Source organism: Lepidochelys kempii, chromosome 11 (genome assembly GCF_965140265.1).
Source record: "Lepidochelys kempii isolate rLepKem1 chromosome 11, rLepKem1.hap2, whole genome shotgun sequence".
Classification (NCBI taxonomy): Eukaryota; Metazoa; Chordata; order Testudines; family Cheloniidae; genus Lepidochelys; species Lepidochelys kempii.
The window spans coordinates 12,693,748-12,714,849 of record NC_133266.1 but is presented as its reverse complement, the minus strand read 5'-3'; the positions used below and the strand labels follow the sequence as shown (position 1 = coordinate 12,714,849).

General features: G+C 42.1%; 1 protein-coding gene across 8 annotated transcripts in view; it reads left to right on the top strand.

The window, feature by feature from the left end:
• The window catches only part of HEG1 (heart development protein with EGF like domains 1), a 93,755-nt gene extending 73,657 nt beyond the window's left edge, over positions 1–20,098 (top strand). For 6 of the 8 annotated variants that reach the window (XM_073305161.1, XM_073305162.1, XM_073305163.1 and 3 more), the window contains 5 exons: positions 7,959–8,001; positions 8,126–8,163; positions 9,415–9,502; positions 11,734–11,908; positions 13,572–20,098. In XM_073305161.1, the coding sequence (XP_073161262.1) occupies positions 7,959–8,001; positions 8,126–8,163; positions 9,415–9,502; positions 11,734–11,908; positions 13,572–13,721 (494 nt within the window). In that variant the 3' untranslated portion in view covers positions 13,722–20,098. Of the gene's footprint in view, positions 1–7,958; positions 8,002–8,125; positions 8,164–9,414; positions 9,503–11,733; positions 11,909–13,571 lie in introns of those variants that run through there. The other 2 variants (XM_073305168.1, XM_073305166.1) reach the window with 1 other exon arrangement.
• Positions 20,099–21,102: the final 1,004 nt, after the last annotated feature.

The following is a 21,102-nucleotide window of genomic DNA, read 5'->3' as shown; positions in this document are numbered from 1 at the left end:
ATACAAAATAATGTAAATAACAAATGGAAAAAAGGGAAAGTTGATAGCAATGGAAATATTTGGTAAGGGAAGGAAAAGGATACAAGGAGAAATCTATGGCCAGAAGAGTTAAGTACAATAGGAAAGAGTTTCTTAAGTATTTCAGGAACTGAAGAAGCCCTTCTAATGGTACTGGCCCATTATTCGATGGAAATGGTAGAGCAGTCGAGCAGAAAAGGCAGAAGTGTACAGTACATATTTCCATTCTGGGAAAAATCAGATAATGTATTCATATCATATGATGAAATACTTTTCATTCCGACAATAACTAAGGAAAATGTTAAATAGTAGCTACTAACATCAGATAGTTTTAAATCAACATGTCCAGAAAACTGACACTCAAGTTTTTTAAAAGAGTTGCACTCAAGAGTTTTAGAAGAGTTGACTGAGGAGCTCACTTGACCATTAATGTTGATTTTTAATAAGTCCTAGAACACTGGAAAAGATCCAGAGGACTGGAAAATAGCTAATGTTGTGCCAATATATTAACAGGGTAAACAAGATGATCTGGGCAATTATAGGCCTGTCAGCCTGACATAATTCCTGTGCAAAACAATAGAATGGCTTATATGAGACTCAATTAATAAAGAATTGAAGGAGGGTAATATAACTAATGCCAGTCAACATGGGTTGATGGAAGAAAGATCCTATCAAAGTAACCTGATTTTTTTTTTAACGAGATTACAAGTTTGGTTGATATAGATAACAAAGTTGGTATAATATACTTAGACTTCTGTAACACATTTGTCTTGGTACCACGCAGCATTTTGATTAAGAAACTAGAACAAAACAAAATCACCAGTGGCATGTATTAAATGGATTAAAAACTCGGTAATTAATAGGTCTCAACATGTTGTTGTAAATGGGGAATCAACTGGTGGGTTTCTAGTGGGTTCCCTCAGGGATTAATTCTTGGCCCTATGCTATTTATCATTTTTATCAATGATCTGAAATAAAATGTAAAATCATCACTGATAAAGTTTGAAGATGACCCAACATTGAGTTTGGACAGGTCACTCATACAGAGCGATTTGGACCATATAGTAATCTGGGAGCAAGCAATACTGCCAAATGTAATGGTACACATCTAGGAACAAAGAGTGTAGGCTGTACTTAAAGGATGGGGGACTCTATCCTGGGAAGCAGTGCTTCTGAAAAAGACTTGGGGATCCTGATGGATAAGCATCAGAATATAAACTCGCTGTGCAATACTGGCTAACAAGGCTAATGAGATCTTTGAATGTATAAACAGGGGATTGTCAAGTAGGGGTAGGGAGGTTATATTGCCTTTACATTTGGAAGTGGTGCAATTATTCTGGAATACTGTGTCCATTTCTGGTGTCCACAGTTCAAGAAGGATGTTGAAACATTGGAGAATGTTCTGAGAAAAACCATGAGAATGATTAAGGATTGGAAAACCTATTTTACAGTGGTAAACTCAAGGAACTCAATCCATGTATCTTATCAAAGAGAAGGTTGAGTATCTACATGGGGAAGAGAAATATTATAATAGAGGGTTCTTCCTTCTAGCAGACAAAATATAACAAGATCGAATGGCTGGAAATTACAACTAGACAAATTTAGACTAAAAATAAACTGGACAAATTTTAGACTAAAATTACCTTTAAGAAGTAATAAAATTTTGAACAGTCAGGGCAGTGGATTCTCCATCACTGAAAATTTTAAAATCAAAATTGGAGGTTTCCCTAAAAGATATGCTCCAGTAAAACCACAGCTATTGGATTTCAAATAGAAATTAATTCAGGGAAATCCTATAGCCCATGCTATGCAGGAGATGATCACAGTGGTCTCTTCTGGCCTTAAAATTGAGGAGTCTATCAATTACTATTGGTGTTATAAGATCCCCCTGCTACAGAATTCTCCTGGTCTATTATGATGATGTTGCCAACACATCTGAATTGTGTACAGATTAAGGTCACACACTTTTCTTTTCCTTGCCAAATATCTGAACACAGAGATACAGTGTTATGACTAGATATCTACTCATCCAGCTATACAAGAACTTTAAAGGCATTTCGTACGTTGCAAACTGCACACAACAGTCATAGAGCTAGGAGACAAAGATGTTGTCAGTTGTATTGCTGTGGGTTAGCAGTGGCCTTCACTGGTCAGCTGTGTTTATCACATGTAGTCTCTTCTTTAAGTATAGCTTTGGGTTCTTATTACAGATCCCATATGGTTTATATTCTGCTTTAAGGTGGAAGTACAAATTAGAAAGTGTTGGCCCAGAGTCAACAAGAGTCCAAGGATGTGTGGTTAGGTTGATCACATCACAGTGGGCCGGTGCAGTTTAGGAACATAAGAAAATGATGTATTTGGACTCTGAAAAGTAATAGGGCTAGAGGATGGTGGCTGACTGCACATCTTGTCAGATCATCATCACTAGTTTTGGCCTTAGAGAAGGACATGCAGTTTGACCTCCTAACGGAAGAAAGAGCTCCGTGCTACTGAATTGGAATGAAAACAGAAAAAACAAAAAGTTTAGAAACAAAATTAAAAAAAAATCTGTTTTAGATTACTTGAAATGCTCTGTTTTGATTAAATTGAAACATTGTTCCAATTCTGACATCTAAAAATATATATAAATTTCAAAACGAAAAATCAGAATGCTTCGTTTCCAATATTTTTAAAACAAAATTTCATTGAAATGGACATATTCTCACAAAAAGTTTTGATGCTGATGAAATTCCATTTTCTGGTGGAAACGTGTTTCATAAAAAGAAAAGGAGTACTTGTGGCACCTTAGAGACTAACCAATTTATTTGAGCATGAGCTTTCGTGAGCTACAGCTCACTTCATCGGATGCATACCATGGAAACTGCAGCAGACTTTATATACACACAGAGAATATGAAACAATACCTCCTCCCACCCCACTGTCCTGCTGGTAATAGCTTATCTAAAGTGATCATCAAGTTGGGCCATTTCCAGCACAAATCCAGGTTTTCTCACCCTCCACCCCCCCACACAAATTCACTCTCCTGCTGGTGATAGCCCATCCAAAGTGACAACTCTCTACACAATGTGCATGATAATCAAGTTGGGCCATTTCCTGCACAAATCCAGGTTCTCTCACCCCCTCACCCCCCTCCCAAAAACCACACACACTCACTATCCTGCTGGTAATAGCTCATCCAAAGTGACCACTCTCCCTACAATGTGCATGATAATCAAGGTGGGCCATTTCCAGCACAAATCCAGGTTTTCTCACCCCCACCCCCATACACACACAAACTCACTCTCCTGCTGGTAATAGCTCATCCAAACTGACCACTCTCCAAGTTTAAATCCAAGTTAAACCAGAACATCTGGGGGGCGCGGGGGGGGGGGGTAGGAAAGAACAAGGGGAAATAGGCTACCTTGCATAATGACTTAGCCACTCCCAGTCTCTATTTAAGCCTAAATTAATAGTATCCAATTTGCAAATGAATTCCAATTCAGCAGTTTCTCGCTGGAGTCTGGATTTGAAGTTTTTTTGTTTTAAGATAGCGACCTTCATGTCTGTGATTGCGTGACCAGAGAGATTGAAGTGTTCTCCGACTGGTTTATGAATGTTATAATTCTTGACATCTGATTTGTGTCCATTTATTCTTTTACGTAGAGACTGTCCAGTTTGACCAATGTACATGGCAGAGGGGCATTGCTGGCACATGATGGCATATATCACATTGGTGGATGTGCAGGTGAACGAGCCTCTGATAGTGTGGCTGATGTTATTAGGCCCTGTGATGGTGTCCCCTGAATAGATATGTGGGCACAGTTGGCAACGGGCTTTGTTGCAAGGATAAGTTCCTGGGTTAGTGGTTCTGTTGTGTGGTATGTGGTTGTTGGTGAGTATTTGCTTCAGGTTGCGGGGCTGTCTGTAGGCAAGGACTGGCCTGTCTCCCAAGATTTGTGAGAGTGTTGGGTCATCCTTTAGGATAGGTTGTAGATCCTTAATAATGCGTTGGAGGGGTTTTAGTTGGGGGCTGAAGGTGACGGCTAGTGGCGTTCTGTTATTTTCTTTGTTAGGCCTGTCCTGTAGTAGGTAACTTCTGGGAACTCTTCTGGCTCTATCAATCTGTTTCTTTACTTCCGCAGGTGGGTATTGTAGTTGTAAGAAAGCTTGACAGAGATCTTGTAGGTGTTTGTCTCTGTCTGAGGGGTTGGAGCAAATGCGGTTGTATCGCAGAGCTTGGCTGTAGGTGATGGATCGTGTGGTGTGGTCAGGGTGAAAGCTGGAGGCATGCAGGTAGGAATAGTGGTCAGTAGGTTTCCGGTATAGGGTGGTGTTTATGTGACCATTGTTTATTAGCACTGTAGTGTCCAGGAAGTGGATCTCTTGTGTGGACTGGACCAGGCTGAGGTTGGTGGTGGGATGGAAATTGTTGAAATCATGGTGGAATTCCTCAAGAGCTTCTTTTCCATGGGTCCAGATGATGAAGATGTCATCAATATAGTGCAAGTAGAGTAGGGGCTTTAGGGGACGAGAGCTGAGGAAGCGTTGTTCTAAATCAGCCATAAAAATGTTGGCATACTGTGGGGCCATGCGGGTACCCATAGCAGTGCCGCTGATCTGAAGGTATACATTGTCCCCAAATGTAAGAATACAGACTAACACGGCTGTTACTCTGAAACCTGTGTTTCATAAAAACATTTGGACCAGCTCTAATTGTTATCTGAGGCTCCAATCCAGCAAGGCACTTAATTGGTCCCATTGAAGGCAGTTGGGGGGTTTCACAGTCTGGCACACCCCCATCATTGAAGTAAGTTCAGCTCCCTTGTGCCAGGATAGGTGTTCCCTTTTGGACAATTAAGAGGACAGGGCAGCACCTGGGGGTTAAAGGATCAGGGAGAGACAGAAGGAAGTCTCTGGGAAAAGCAACAGAGAGCTGTCTGTGGCCCTCCCTGGAAAGGAGGAGGAATTATCAGGAAGCCAGCAGAGGAGCTAGCCTGCTGACTATTCAAGAGCCAAAGCCAGAGCCAGCAGGCTGAAAAGATCTGAGGGCTAGGAAGCCAATGGAGGGGATAGCCAGCCATCCTTCCTGGGCCAGAAAGTCATGGCTGGAGAGGGCTGAAGGCTCAGAGCAACAGAGGGAGATGTCTGCTGGCTCTCAGAGTTGGAGAGCTGAAGCTAGAGGGCCAGAAGGCTGGGAGTGAGGCACCATGAGGGATGCTGGAGCCGTACAGGAGGGCTGAGGCATGGTGAGGAATGGGGTGCTGTACTGGAGATCTGGGGCATGGCAAAATAACACTGGGGCTCTATTCGATGTTCTCTCTGGACTCGGGTTGTGGGACTTGGTTGGGTCTTGTTTCATTATGGTTTAGATGGTTTATTTTTAAATAAACCCCACAAGGGCCATTCGAACCCCACAAGGGCCATTCATACTCAGAAAGACAGCTTGGGGAGTCTGAAGGAGGGAAACTGAGGCAGGTATGCTTGTCATGCCTCAGACTGCCACCAGAGGATGCTCCAGACAGGCACTGCCCTGTGACAGGTGGCTACTCTTGTGCATAAAGTTAAGCATGGGCCAAAATTGATAGCAATTGCACAGTGTGATCTGATAGCTGAGTTCCTATTATTATTATTTATTTTTGTAGAGCCTCATTCATGGACCAGGACCCCATTGTACTCGGCTCTCTTGATGGGAGGCCTTTAAAGCACCAGGAATGCCAGAAATAATGCCTAGCTTCTTGTTAGTAAGAGCTTGTGCTTCTATTTTGCTATACATGGCAGTGAATATTGACCTCTTCTTTATCATATGTTGCATTTCCTGCCTCATACTGAGAGCCATGGCTCCTGCATTCCTTCACCATCTCAGATTATGTATTAACAATCCCAAATGCTTGACCTTTAGGCTTTGTTGTGGTTGCAGCTTGTGTGCGTATGTTTGGAAAAGAGCTGAGATGCTGCCTGTCTTTTCTTTTCAAGCTCTGAAGATTTCAAGAGTATATTTACACTGTAATATAAGCCCACCCTTGATCCTGGGCTCCAAGCTAACCCCCCTTGCGTCTACACTGCAATTGCACTAACCCAGGGCTCAGAAGCAGGGTCCCAGGACCTTGCAGGGCTGGAGGATCCAAGCTCAAGTTAAGCCGGGAACCAGGATCCAAGCCTTATTGCTTTGCAGTGTAGACGCAGCCCCCCAGAAGGGGTCCAGGGAGTCAGCCGAATGTAAGAATTTAAGAACGGCCATACTGGGTCAGACCAAAGGTCCATCTATCTTCTGTCTTCTGACAGTGGCCAATGCCAGGTTCTTCAGAGAAAGTGAACAGAACAGGTAATCAACAAGTGATCCAACCCTGTTGCTCATTCCCAGCTTCTGGCAAACAGAGGCTACGGACACAATCCCTGCCCATCCTGGCTAATAGCCATCAATGGACCTATCCTCAATGAATTATCTAGTTCTTTTTTGAACCCTGTTAGAGTCTTGGCCTTTCCAACATCCTTAGACAAAGAGTTCCACAGGCTGACTGTGCATTGTGTGAAGAAATACTTCCTTTTGTTTGTTTTAAACCTGCTGCCTATTAATTTCATTAGGTGATCCCTAATTCTTGTGCTATGAGAAGTAAATAACACTTCCTTATTTACTTTCGCCACACCAGTCATGATTTTATAGACCTCAATCGTATCCCCCCTTAGTCCTCTCTTTTCCAAGCTAAAAAGTCTCAGTTTTATTAATCTCTCCTCAGACGGAAGCTGTTCCATACCCCTCATCATTTTTCTTGTCCTTTTCTGTACCTTTTCCAATTCCAGTGTCTCTTTATTGAGATGGGACGACCACATCTGCACGCAGTATTCAAGATGTGGGCGTGCCATGGATTGACATAGAGGCAATATGATATTTTCTGTCTTATTATCTATCCCTTTCCTAATGATTCCCAGCATTCTTTTGACTGCTGCTGCACATGGAGTGGATGTTTTCAGAGAACTATCCACAATGATTCCAAGATCTCTTTCTTGAGTGGTAACAGCTCATTTAGATCATTTTATTTGTATAGTTGGGATTATGTTTTCCAATGTGCATTACTTTGCACTTATCAACATTGAATTTCATCTGCCATTTTGTTGCCTAGTCCTGCGCACCACCTTTCAGGAAGGATGTGGACAAATTGGAGAAAGTCCAGAGAAGAGCAACAAAAATGATTAAAGGTCTAGAAAACATGACCTATGAGGAAAGATTTAAAAAACTGGGGTTCTTTCATCTGGAGAAGAGAAGACTGAGAGGGGACATGATCATTGTTTTCAAGTACCTAAAAGGTTGTTACAAGGAGGAGGGTGAAAACTGATTCTCCTTAACCTCTGAGGATAGGACAAGAAGCAATGGGCTTAAATTGCAGCAAGGGAAGTTTAGATTGGACATTAGGAAAAACTTCCTGTCAGGGTGGTTAAGCACTGGAACAAATAGCCTACAAAGGTTGTGGAATCTCCATTGTTGGAGGCTTTTAAGAACCGATTAGACAAACGCCTGTCATGAATGGTCTAGTTATTACTTGGGTCTGGTCTCCACTACAGACCTATCTTGGTATAACTATGTCACTTGGGGGTGTGAAAAATCCACAACCTAACCCCCCCGTGTAGACAGCGCTATGTTGGTGGAAGAGTTTCTCCCACCGACACTGCTACTGCCTCTTGGGGAGGTGGACTGACTAAGCCAACAGACTTAGAGTATTTTCATTAAAGCACTACAGCGGCATCGGTACAGCTGTGCCAAAGAAGCATTTTAAGTGTAGACATGCCCCAAGTCCTGCCTTGAGTGCAGGGGCTGGATTGGATGACATATGGAGGTCCCTTCCAGTTCTACACTTCTATGAGTCTGTGACTAGAGCTTCTAGCTACAGCAATACAAATAATAAATACAAACCTACTTACAGTTCGCCACTGAGGGGTGCTCATCACCTTTCTCTTTCATTTTCTAGCTTGCGAAGATGGATATAGGCTTGAAAATGAGACGTGTGTGAGGTATAGTAATCTCTGTTTCTTAACCTAACCCCCTTTTCCGCACCCACTCCCAAAATAGCTTTGGTAACATGTTGTCACAACTAAGGCTCAGATGTTTAAAACTCATAGTTCTTTCATGTTACAGGTGCCCGTTCGGCTTAGGGGGATTGAACTGTAGAAACCGTAAGTATGGAACTTCTTGTCCTTTCACGTTATTCTTCGTTAGGGTCATGAGGGCACAAAGGCCTCTTCTATTTCTGATATGTTTTCAGCCTGAACTGCAATCAGAGTGTTTTGTTCTTCTACTTAGCTGGGCAGAATTTTCCTTGGATCACAGTTACCAGTCAGCACTAATGAGAAATTCTTATACTTTTTATAAAATAGAACTCTTACACAATGCTAGAAAGTTGGAGTAGTAAGTTTTATTGCTGATGTGGTGTGGTCATTTGTTTAACATTAAAGCTGGTCAGAAAATTCCAACATTTTGGGTGGAAAAAAGTCCCAAATTGGGCCAAAATTTGAAATTTCAAAATTTTTCTCAGAACAGAAATTCAAAAATCATTTCATTTGAAAGCATCATATAGTTTCATTTAATAATATCAAAACATTAATAATGTAATCTAATCTAATCTAAATGTCTAAACAAAATGAAACAAACAAGAAAGTCATAACAAATCATTTCAAAATTTTACCATTGAACATCTTGTTGAGATCTTCTTGTTCCTGCAATAAGTTTCAATTTTGATCAAACTGAATTTTCTGATGGAAGAGTGTTCCATCCATTTTTTCGATCAGCTCTACTCAACATTATTACACAAATGACTTCTTGGAGGCCTCCTCTGCACACATATAGACCCACAGACTTTAAGGTCAGAAGGGACCATTGTGGTCATCTGGTCTGACCTTCTGCACGTTGCAGGCCACATAACCTCTTCCACGCACGCCTGTAACAAACCCATAACCTCTGGCTGAGTTACTGAAGTCATCAAATCATGGTTTAAAGACTTCAACTTATAGAGAATTCACCATTTACACTAGTTTAAACCTGCAGGGGACCCGTGCCCCATGCTGCAGAGGAAGTGAAAAAGTACAGTCTGTCATGAGCTGATCACTGCTGCTTAAAGATGATCTGAAGTGAATTGGCAGACTTTTCGTTGCACACCTCTCATATTTTCATAAGTACAAACTGTCCCAAAATGGGGACCTGTTTTTCCATGTCTAACAGTTCCCATTTTTCTACTCTGTCCTCCAAAACTCCCCAGCTCTACTTGACATAATTTAATGTCCTATTTGATAATTATTGAACAAGAGAAGATAATTCCTAATCCTTTTGCCTGATGGATATGTAGCTATATACCTGTATACTCACTTAAATATTTACAAGCATGTTATCATTTCTCAGTGAGTGAGGTCTCCTGTGTCTCTTGTGTTTAGCGTATCAGCTAATCACCGTGGTGATTGCAGCTGCAGGAGGGGGACTTCTGCTTATCCTGGGGATAGCACTGATCATCACTTGCTGCCGGTAGGTATCATAAACCAGACGCCAGTCCTGTGTTATTGATGTTAATGGATTATACAGGACTTGGTGCCTCACCTCTAGAGCTGAAAGGCCAAACATGCAGAGAACAAAACCTAGTGTAAACAATATATTTAGTAAAAAGAAAAGGAGGACTTGTGGCACCTTAGAGACTAACAAATTTATCTGAGCATAAGCTTTCGTGAGCTACAGCTCACTTCATCGGATGCATCTGATGAAGTGAGCTGTAGCTCACGAAAGCTTATGCTCAGATAAATTTGTTAGTCTCTAAGGTGCCACAAGACCTCCTTTTCTTTTTGCGGATACAGACTAACACAGCTGCTACTCTGAAATATATTTAGTGGAGTTACCAAGGGATATATTGTACTTACACTTTGGGGAAAATCTTTTTTTTTCCCAGGAGCCAGCCCAAGTAACTCAGCTGATTGCTGGGAATCATGTTCATTGGGATGGGGAGATAAAGGAATCCTGCCTACTCCGAGCCATGGAGCAGCAAAGGAGCTGCCTTGCAAAGGCAACTCCAGCTGAGATGAAAGAAATAATTTATGCAATAGGAAAGACTAGAGGATTTTGGGTAGTGGGTAATGCTCTAGTCACCTCCAAACCCCAGCCCAGCCCCACTGCTCAGACACCCTCTTCGTGGCCATGTAGCAAGGTTCTGCAGAGCTGGATTCCATATCACACATGAAGTGCAGGCCTCTACATGTTCTTACAAGTGCTGCCTCTCTTTGGCACCACAAATTTACCCTGGCCAGGAGGCCTTCTGTACCTATGGACTGGAAGCAACACTTAATTTGTGCCAGGGCTGAGCCCCAGCATCTTTAAGCTTGGCAGTTCATAGCCCCGGCACCTCTGGGCTTGCCGCGTCAGTTATGAAAGTAAAAAAATTGCTTGAAGCCCATATCTAAAGGCTTGAGCCCCAGCACCTCTTTCATTGCAAATTAAGCACCGAATGAGAGGCAGGATTTACCCCATAGTTAAATAGAACTATACTCAGTGTATTTAATATAGCACTTTACAATATTAATTAAAACTGTACCACACTTTTGTGAAGTAGACAAGTATTATGATACCAGTTCTGTAGATGGGTAACATGATTGTGTCAGGGGCACCTAGCAAGTCAGTGGTATAGCAAAGAACAGAACCAAGGTGTCCTGACTCCTTGTCTTCATATCTAGGTACAAGATCACCTCCCTTCCTTAAGTAGACTATCCACTCAGTAGCATATATGTTCAGCATTGGGATATCACCCTCTTTGGGGACACAGTTTTGGATCTAAATCTCCTCCAAAGGAGATTCTCATAAAATACAGTAGATAGGCAGGTTGTTTGCGGGAGGGATGTTTTTGAGATTCAGGGGGTTCAGACCAGCTGCCTAGGGCATTGGTCCAAGCAGTTTCATTATACCTGCAAAATACGTCTATTCAAATGTACAGAAACTTGAGGAGCTTGATTTCCATGTTTTCTGTCACCTTTCCCTGACTTTTGACACTTCCATGACTCTTCTGTGAACTAAGATACATCAATTCACTGATTTTTAAGGCCAAACAGGACCATTATGATAACCTAATCTGATCTCCTGTGTAAAACAGGCCATAGACTCTCACCCAATGATTCCTGCATCAAGCCCATAACTTGTATTTGAGCTAAAGCGCATCCCTTTTAGAAAGATAGACAGGCCTTATGTAAAGACTTCAAGTGACGGAGAATCCACCACATCACTGGGTAAGTTGTTCCAGTGGTTAATTACCCTCACTGTTAAGTCATTCCTGCCTTAGTCACAAGGTTTGGGCTTGTCTGCACTGGGGATTCCAATCAAGTGTGCACCAGTGCAAACCCTGACTGTGAAGAAGAAAAGCTGCAATTTTTACACTAGTGCAGCTTATTCCAGTGATAAGCTGCATTGGAGAAAACTGGAGTTTTCTTCACCTACAGTCTGGGTTCACACCACTAGAATGTGTTACCTAAGGAGGTGGTGGAATCTCCTTCCTTTGAGGTTTTTAAGGTCAGGCTTGACAAAGCCCTGGCTGGGATGCTTTAGTTGGGGATTGGTCCTGCTTTGAGCAGGGGATTGGACTAGATGACCTCCTGATGTCCCTTCCAACCCTGATATTCTATGATTCACTGCCTGGAATCAGGGCAAATCTCCTTAGATCAGGTCACCGTAACAAGACAGCAAGGTCAGTTTTGCCTTTTAACTTTTTTTTTTTAAAACAGGAAGAATAAGAATGACATAAGTAAACTCATCTTCAAGAGTGGGGATTTCCAAATGTCGCCATATGCTGAGTACCCCAAGAATCCTCGAGCACAGGAGTGGGGCAGAGAGACCATAGAAATGCAAGAAAACGGAAGCACTAAAAACCTGCTGCAGATGACGGATGTATATTATTCGGTATCTATTCCTGGGTTCCATCTATACTGTCTCTTTTGTCTGATGGTCCAGAGATATTATATCCTTTGCTACCTGAGATGTGGACGCATGGCATGTAAGACAAAAAGACAAAAGCAAATGCCTGAGGTTATGAATAGAGTTTTGGGAGTCTTGCGGGCACAGTTTCTGAGCCTGCAAACCATTACTCATGTGAGTAAATCTAATGTAGTCAATGTGGTTACTCATGTGAGTAAATGCTGAAGGATCAGGTCCATATTTTGCAATGATGTTGTCCAGTGATATAAGAGGACTATGAGCATTACTTTGTTTTGATTTGCATTTTATTTGCAAGGTAAATTTAAGTTTTTCCAGAGCACATTTATTGGGATATACCATAGCAATGGAATTGGCCCTTGTCCCTGCTCTCAGAAAGCAAAAGCACCTTGGAAATTGAGGGGTTTCCCAAACTTTTCTGAAGTCCTTTATGATAACCAATAAACAGGAAGGTGAGTTTTTGCAGGTGGTTGGTACAGGGCCTGCACAGGTGCATTGTACAGGAATGATGAGCCTCACAACAGGATCAAACAATGGTTTCATGCTACTCAAGGGCACTTCTCAATGTGAGTAAGGATTCCACAGTCTAAGCGTTACGAAGCAAAGATCCTGCTGGTATCCAGATGGTACCCAATAATTTACTATGGTGACTCAGCAGAGTTGTCTCTAAATGGCACTTTTTTCAGAGGCTTCCATGTGTCATTAGCTTCTCTTTGAAAGCTGAGCTACTAACATCTTTCTGGGCTCCCTAAGAGGGGTATTCCCACAGCACACTGTGCTGATGTATTTGCGCTCTTCAGGTGCATAGCGCCTCCCTTTGCATTCACAGTGACTGAGGAAGTGTTTGCTAAACCTTGATAGTTTCCAGATCCTGTCCCCTCTTAATTACCAGGTGCAAAGGCTAACAACAGTGATTTGAACTAACCAGTGGTTTGGGCCTGTATCACTTTGTCGATTGAGAGTTAGCCAGACGGTTGCATTTGCACACATATGGTGGTAATAGAGATAAATGTTCACAATGTATTAATGAGCCTCACAGAGTCCCGCTATTCCACTGCTCTGAGAGTGCGCATCGTGGAATCAGAGATCAAGTCTAGGCACGTCCCCGTTGCTTGAGATATTTAAAATTAGACTGAACAAACAACTAAAAGCCCTAGAAAATAGCAAGTAACAACAATCCTGAAATAGCAGGTGGGATGGATCTGAGAGATCATCTCAAATGACGACATTTCCGTGTAGCCACTGAAATAACTGTATTCAATCATTGCTTAAAATTATGGTCCAGATCCTCAGCTGATGTAAATCAACATTTTGTTCCCTTTGAAGCCCCTGGCATTGGCCACTGTCGGAAGACAGGATACTGGGCTAGATGGACCTTTGGTCTGACCCAGTATGGCCGTTCTTATGTAACATAGCTCCATTGACTTCACTGAAGCGATGCTAATTTACATCAGATAAATAAATACCTGAAATAAAAGGGAACTCGGACAAGAAAAATAAAAACAAACAAATTCAAGTGTTTGTCTGTTTCATCACTTGAGTCTGGAGAAAGAAAAGATTTTAAGGCTACATTTGAAATAGGAATCAGGCCTCAGAATAAGAGCCTTTTCTTTTCTTTTTTATACTATAGGCAACTGGCCTAAGAAACGCTGAACTGGAAAGAAATGGACTTTATCCTCCTTACACTGGTTTACCTGGATCCCGACATTCATGCATCTACCCTGGACAATATAACCCATCCTTTATTAGTGACGAAACCAGACGAAGAGACTATTTTTAACATAATTGTATGGGAGTGGAAGATCAACATAGATACGTGTCCTTGTTTACCAGGTACACTCTGTCACATGACAGTTCAGCCGATATCAGTCTTAATCTTCACATACAGGAAAGACTTTGAACTCAAAAGAACACGGAGCATTGCTGCCTTGAAAATGCATTTGTAGTTGTTGAGTAGCGAAGATGGAGGGGAAGAATGAGCCAATATGCAAATCTGTAAAAGACCCAGGTGGAAGTATAAGAAAGCTTAACGTGCGTGCTCCACTTTTATCTTCGCCATTGACGTCACATAACATGAATTTGTTAATAGATCAGTACAGACTAATTGTTGCCTGCACTCTAAAATTGATACCACTAGGGAGTGTTTTGTTTACAGATATCGTAAAATTACAGATATTGGTCTGACTACTGTGTGTTTCCTCTTGGCCAGCTTTCAAAGATACAGTGTGTGCTCTTTTTGGGTAGGAAGTGTATGTTCATTTCAGACCCTTCTCTGCCTTTCCCTGGTTTGATCTGCTTCCTATGCAACAGGGGAGCTGGGGTGTCCACTAAATATTATTTGTCTTTATTGGTGTGTCATTCTGTCAAATGTCTCAGCGCTTAACTAAGCACTGCATCTGGCAATGATGGCTGAATTCATAGGTTGACATTTTCAAAGGAGTATGGGGGATTTAGCCACACTGTCTTAATTTTAGTGGGAAAAGGTATAACTAATCCCTTGCACTGCTTTGAAAATCTCCTTTGTGTTTGGAAATGTCTGCATGTGACAGTGTATTGCCCACTGATTTGCAATGTTGTTCAAAGCTTGTATTATTATATTGTGGTAAGTCACACAACCTCCAGCAGGGATTTAAATGCTTTTTAAAAGCAGCAAGATCAGATAAAGTATTCATTAATGGAGTAATAAATTACAACATAGAATTGTTGAGGTAGATCGCATTGCTTTGCAGAAAATGTGTGTAGCCATAATGAACTCCAGGGAGAAAGTGGGCGAGAACAGAAGTATTATAGCCCTGGTTGGATTTATGTACCATGAATTTTAGACTTTGCATTGGATCCAGACAGCCACAGCTGCCATGATTTCAATGGGCGCTGCAGAGCTACTCAGCACATCAGAAAATCAGGCCTGTTGTGGCCAGATGCATTTGACTGTGGGAGCAGCACAAGGCTTTGGATCACAAAAAAACTGTTAAGGACTTCCATCTGTCTTCTCTGTGTCAGTCCTATTAGCTGGCAATTCGCATTGGATTGACAGTTAGTCACTGCAAATGGAGCTGGTCGGGAATTTGTGACATTTTGACCCAAAAAAATTCAACATTTTTACTAAAAAGCATTTTTTACAAGTTTATTGTATAGTCTGTGATTCTAGAAAATTTGAATGATCACCAACAAATTTGCATGAAAAACTACAAAATATTTGTTATGAAGGTCTTTCTGCATTTTTCAATAGGGTCTAACTTCACAATTGTTTCATTCTTGAAAAACTCTGAACTTGTTTCTCCCATCCTGTTTGGTAATACTGTGTAGCTTCCCTGAACATACGTATTTTTGAAGATATCACATTTGGCTGTTGTAAAAATGTCTGTTGATCATTGAGGAAGAAGCTCCAAATTGATAATTTATTACATTCCTAACTAAGGATCTGATCCAAAGCTCTCTGACTTCACTCTGTGCAGGGTTGGGTGCTTGGTGAAGATCAAGTTAATCAAATACTCTTAGAGTTTGTCTTCATTGCAAAGTGAACTCAAATTATAACTCAAGTTGGCCCTACCTCAATGCCCTTCCACACACAAAAATCCTTAACCCGAGTTAGCTGATCTGAGGTGGGGTATAAACTAAACTCAAATCAGCTATTAACATAATCTCTTTGCAGTGTGGATGCAGGCTAGCTCCACTCTAGTGCCACTAATCTTACAATGCTTTCCCACAATTCCTCCTGTGTGCTCAGAAAAGGCTGACAGGTTCTCCCATAATACATGGGGAAGAATTTATAGAGTGGCTTTGCTTACTGCAGCGCTTAACAATGGAACGTGCCCTTAGAATTCTTAGTGCCACATATGAATGAGTACAGCATGAGTGTGGATGCAGGAACTTGAGTGCTGTATCCCAGAGTGGCTGCTCTCACTCTGGCTAGGCTAAATCTAGAGCAGTAACTGCAGTGAAGGTCACATGAGTTAACTCTATAGTGAAGACAGACCCTCAATTAACTGACACTTAATAGTGTTTGAGTCCTATGGCACCTTATATAAGGTGCCACAGGACTCCTTGCCGCTTTTACAGATCCAGACTAACACGGCTACCCCTCTGATACTTAATAGTGTTTGTTTGCCATAGAGCCTGTGATCCTAAAGAGTCTTGCCCAGCACTCAGCAAGTTGTTGTGTCCCATCTCAAGTGTGAACAGACACACAAGTAAGATTCAGTACTAGGCATTAGTTCTTCTTTGAGAGCAGTGTCCCTGTGGGTGCTCTACTTCAGGTGTGCTTAAGCCATTGATCGGAGATTTTTGGTAGCAGCATCTGCTTGGTCCGCATATGTACCCCACACTCCTCCTGCCCCACACAGAGACTATATGAGGCTGTGTGGACGAACCACCCTCAGTTCCTTCTCAAGCACCTGCGGCCTGAGACAGAGTCTACAATTGTGCCTGTTCTCTGCTTGTATTCAGAATTTAGTTTGTTGGTTAATATGTACTGTTTGTCGTTGTTGGAACAGCTTTCTTTCTTTCTTTCTTTCTTTTCTTTCAACAAAAAAGTTTAAAATATTATTTAAAACATTTTTGTTCATATATATAGTTAGTGTTGAGTCCCATTCCCCCCTTCAGTAGGGATCAATTTGTTGTTAATTTTCTTGGGATTGCTAGGCTTCCTGGGATTTAAAAAGGTGTTTCTCTTGTCATGAGGCTATTCTAGTCATCAACTGGATTACCTGCTGGAATTGAAAACATTGGATCTTTCTATGAACTGCATTAGGCTATAACTTAGCAGCAATAACAGCCTTTCACATACCCATAAGGGGTTTTTCGCTCTTTGCTCATCCAGCCATGGTAAGATTCCTAAGAGGTTTGTTGAATCTCTACCCACAAATCAGAGACTCTACTCCTAGCTGGGACTTGAACCTAGTCCTGTATTGCCTGATGAAGTACCCCTTTGAACCACTAGGTACTTGTTCTTTATTAGATCAATCAGTGAAGACATTCTTCTTGATAGCTATAACTTCTGCCCAAAGGGTCAGAGAATTGGGGACTTTAATGGTGGACCACCACCACCCCCCCATTTATGGTATTCTTTACAGAGAAAGTATCTCTGTGGGCCCATCCCAGATTTTTACCTAAAATGTCCTCAGAATTTCTTATTAATCAAGCCATCAATCGCCTGGTTTGTTTGTTTTCCCCCAGCACCACATTGGACTAGTCAAGAAGCCATGTTGCATACTCTAGATGTTGGGAAAGCATTAGCTTTTTATTTAGATAGGACCAAACCTTTTAGAAGGTCTCCTAGACTATTTGTGTCCATTGCAGACAGAAACAAGGGTTCGGTTATTTCAAAACAGAAGTTTTCAAAGTGAATCTCTGATGTATTACAGTCTATTATGACAAAACTCAGATTCAGCCCCCTTCAAGAGTGATAGTACATTCCACTAGAGTACTTTCTCCTTCTACAGTCTGGCTTAAGGATGTGTAGACATCTGTGGAGCGTGACATGACCCTCGGCACCTACCTTTTCTAATCACTGTGCCTTGGTGTCTGCTGCAAGATCAGATGTGGCTGTAGGCGATGCAGTTCTCTCTTCTGTATTGGACCCTGGTCCAAACCTCTCACCTTCTTAGGGGTGTACTGCTCTGACGTCCCCTGAAGTGGCGCACCCACAGGGACACTACTTGAGGAAGAAGGAGAGGTTAATCACCTTGTGCAGTAACTGTAGTTCTTCGACATGTGTGTCCCTATGGGTGCTCCACCACCCGCCCTCCTTCCCCTTGGCTTTGGAGTCTCCTTTGTGGGACTTGCGGTGGAGAAGGAACTGAGGGTGGTTCCCAGCGGCCCCATATAGGCTTTGTGCCGGTGTACAAGGATGTGTGGGGCACATTATGGGCCGAACGGGTGCTGCTATCAAAAACCTCTGATCAAAGGCGCAGGTGCAACTGAAGTGGAGCACCCACAGGAACATACATCTCAAAGAACTCCAGTTGCTGCACTAGGTGAGTAACCTCTCCTTCTCTGTACTTCATGGCAGTAGGTTTCAGACCCCTGTTCATGCCTTGTCCCTTGCTCTTGAGATTGCGAGATAAGAGAGGTGCAACAGAGGAGTGTATCTGAGGAGACATTTGCTTAAGTGTGATCCGCAGTGTGTAAATACAGCACTTAACTGCGCACTCTGCTTTTTATGTTACTGCTGCAAGCAATAGGCAGAAGTAACAATGTGATTGTGCACCAGCATTCTCAGTGATGCAGGGTCAGCGTCGCCTGTTCTTCCCACCCTGCTTATGGCTTTTGATCTTGCCTTGAACTTCATACCTACCTTGTGCAGGCTCAGGGCCACAGATGGTAATATTTAACATATCTCAAGTCTGAACAAGCAGGCGGTGTGATTCTTGCATAATCCGCTCCTGCCTAAGGAGCTCTACTTAAAGGAAAACTCTAGTGATTAGTTATAATACACAAAACAGCTTAATAGATAAACATAACTGGCTAGAAAGTATTACTGCACAAGGTGAGAAAAGGAGCTGATGGTTATAGTGGATCACAAATTAAGCATGAGCCAACAATGTGATGCAGTTGTAAAAAAGACAAATAACATTCTGGTATATGTTAACCACTCTGCTGTGCACTGATGAGACCTCATATGGAGTACTGTGCCCATTTCCGTGTGCCACACTTTAGGAAAGATGTGGACAAATGGAGGAGAGTCTGGAGGAGAGCAACAAAAATGATAAAAGGTTTAGAAAACCAGACCTATAAGGAAAGGTTAAAAAACCGGTGTGTTTAGTGTTGAGAAAAGAAGACTGAGCAGGGACCTGATAACAGCAGTCAGATAGGGCTGTTATAAAGAAGACAGTGATAAGTTGTTCTCCTTGTCCACTGAAGGTAGGACAAGAAGTAATGGGCTTAGTCTGCAGCAAGGGAGATGTAGGTTACATGATTGGAAAAACTGTCTAACTACAAGGATATTAGAGAGACAAAGTGGGTGAGGTAATATCTTTTGTTGGACCAACTTCTGTTGGTGAGAGAGACGAGCTTTCGAACCACACTGAGTTCTTCTTTGGGTCTGGGAAAAGATACTCCCAGCATCACAGCAAAATGCAAGTGGAACAGGTTGTTTAGCATAAGTAGTTAGTACATATGGTAAGGAACCATTCAACGTAGAGTGGCCTGTTAACAAAAAGAGGGGTTAGTGTGTTACAGATTATTGTAATAAACAATAAATCCAGTGTCTCACTTCAGTCCATGTTTTTTAGGGTCTAGCAGAGTAATGAATATAAGCTCCCCGGCTCATCTTTTGAAAGTGTTGTGCAGGTTTCCTTTGAGGACGAGGACTGAAAGGTCACATTGCTTTGTGAAAAGTGTTCACCCACAGGTGACTGGGTGTTTTTGTCTTTTATCATTTTCCTGTGTGAGTTCATTTGAGGGCGTAGTGGTTGCCTGGTTTCACCCACATAGTTGTTGTTGGGGCAGTTAGTGCACTGGATGAGGTACCATCATATGTTGTGATAGGCATGTGTAGGATCCGTGGATTTTGAAAGGTATGTTGTGGGGGTGTTGATCATTGTAACAGTGGCGGGATAGGTAAGCACTGGAATAGGTTACCAAGGGAGGCTGTGGAATCCCTGCCACTGGCAGTGTTTAAGAACAAGTTCGACAAACACCTGTCAGGAATGGTCTAGGTTTAGTTGGTTCTGCTCATTGCAGAGGATGGACTAGAGGACCTCTGAAGATCCCTTCTAGTCCTACACGTCTATGATTCTATGATAAAGGATCTAAACTTTCAATATAGCTGTTAGAAACCCCTGGCACTTTAATCAGTATTTCCATTCAGTGAATGATGCTTTTGCCCCCCTCGCTGGGGGCTGCTGTCTTAGTGCTACATCCCATCATAGGCTTATCTGATGATACAAATGAGGGACTTGATCCTGCAGCCCTCACACAAGTAGCCTTTAGGCATCTAATCCTGCAAAGTGCTCAGTTCCTAATGATTCACTAAGAGTTAAGGAGGCCCAATCACTCACAGGAGTTGAGCTCTATATGAGCAGTCCCACTGAAGTTAGTGGGACTACCTGTGTGAGTAAGGGCTGCAGGACCAGTACCTAGAACTGAAAGGATCACTCCAACTTTGGATCACTAAACAGTCTAATTGTTAACTTTCAGAGTAGCCGCTGTGTTAGTCTGTATTTGCAAAAAGAAAAGGAGTACTTGTGGCACCTTAGAGACTAACAAATTTATTTGAGCATAAGCTTTCGTGAGCTACAGCTTATGCTCAAATAAATTTGTTAGTCTCTAAGGTGCCACAAGTATTCCTTTTCTAACTGTTAACTGTTCATTTTAATGTCTTTGTTTCTAAACCCCCGTTTGGGTGCATACCTGCAGCCTGTAATCATGTGAACAGTCCCATTAAAATCAGCGGGATTACCTGAATCACAGAAATGTAGGACTGCGAGAGACCTCAAGAGTGTTTCTCAATGACGAGTTCATGGACCAGCACTGGTCCCCAAGATCTCTCTGACACACTGTAGGAAGGCAGCAAGCTGGTTCCTGGTAGCAAAAAGGTTGAGAAACATTGATTCTAGTCCATGGGTAATGGCTGCAGGATTTTTCCAGAAAGAACTCTTATCTTTATTTTATTGAACCTTTGTACATAGCACAGCAGGTAGTGATAAGAAAATATTTTTTTACACTAGTGTTTATCCTTTAAAGACGCCACATGCTTTCAGACTGGTACCTAAATGAACTCTTGGGCTCATAGAGCTACTGTACATTCTGTCTTGGTTGCAAATGGAAACATCGCTTTTTCTCACAGCAACATTTAGGAAAATTTGCAATGGTTATCTGCAGCCAGGGTGAAATCTACCCTGTGTAAACAGTCAGCATGCAACCTATGCCTCATACAATTCCGACTTAAACTCTACTTAGAGAATTTAAGTGGGACTTAGTGCATAGGGCTGGTGGTGGCTCTCTGCACAAGGGTGAATTTCACTTTTTGTGTGAAATTCTTCAGAATACCAGTGCTATCAAAAATGTCCCCCATGAAACAGGCCATTTCGAAGCCAGTCTTTCTGATTGCTGATCCCCTCAAACACAGTATGCGGAGAATATAATTTTCCAATTTTTGCCACATACCGACACAATCCTAACTCTGCTAATGCAGAGAATGCTAGTTGGGTGCAATGCAC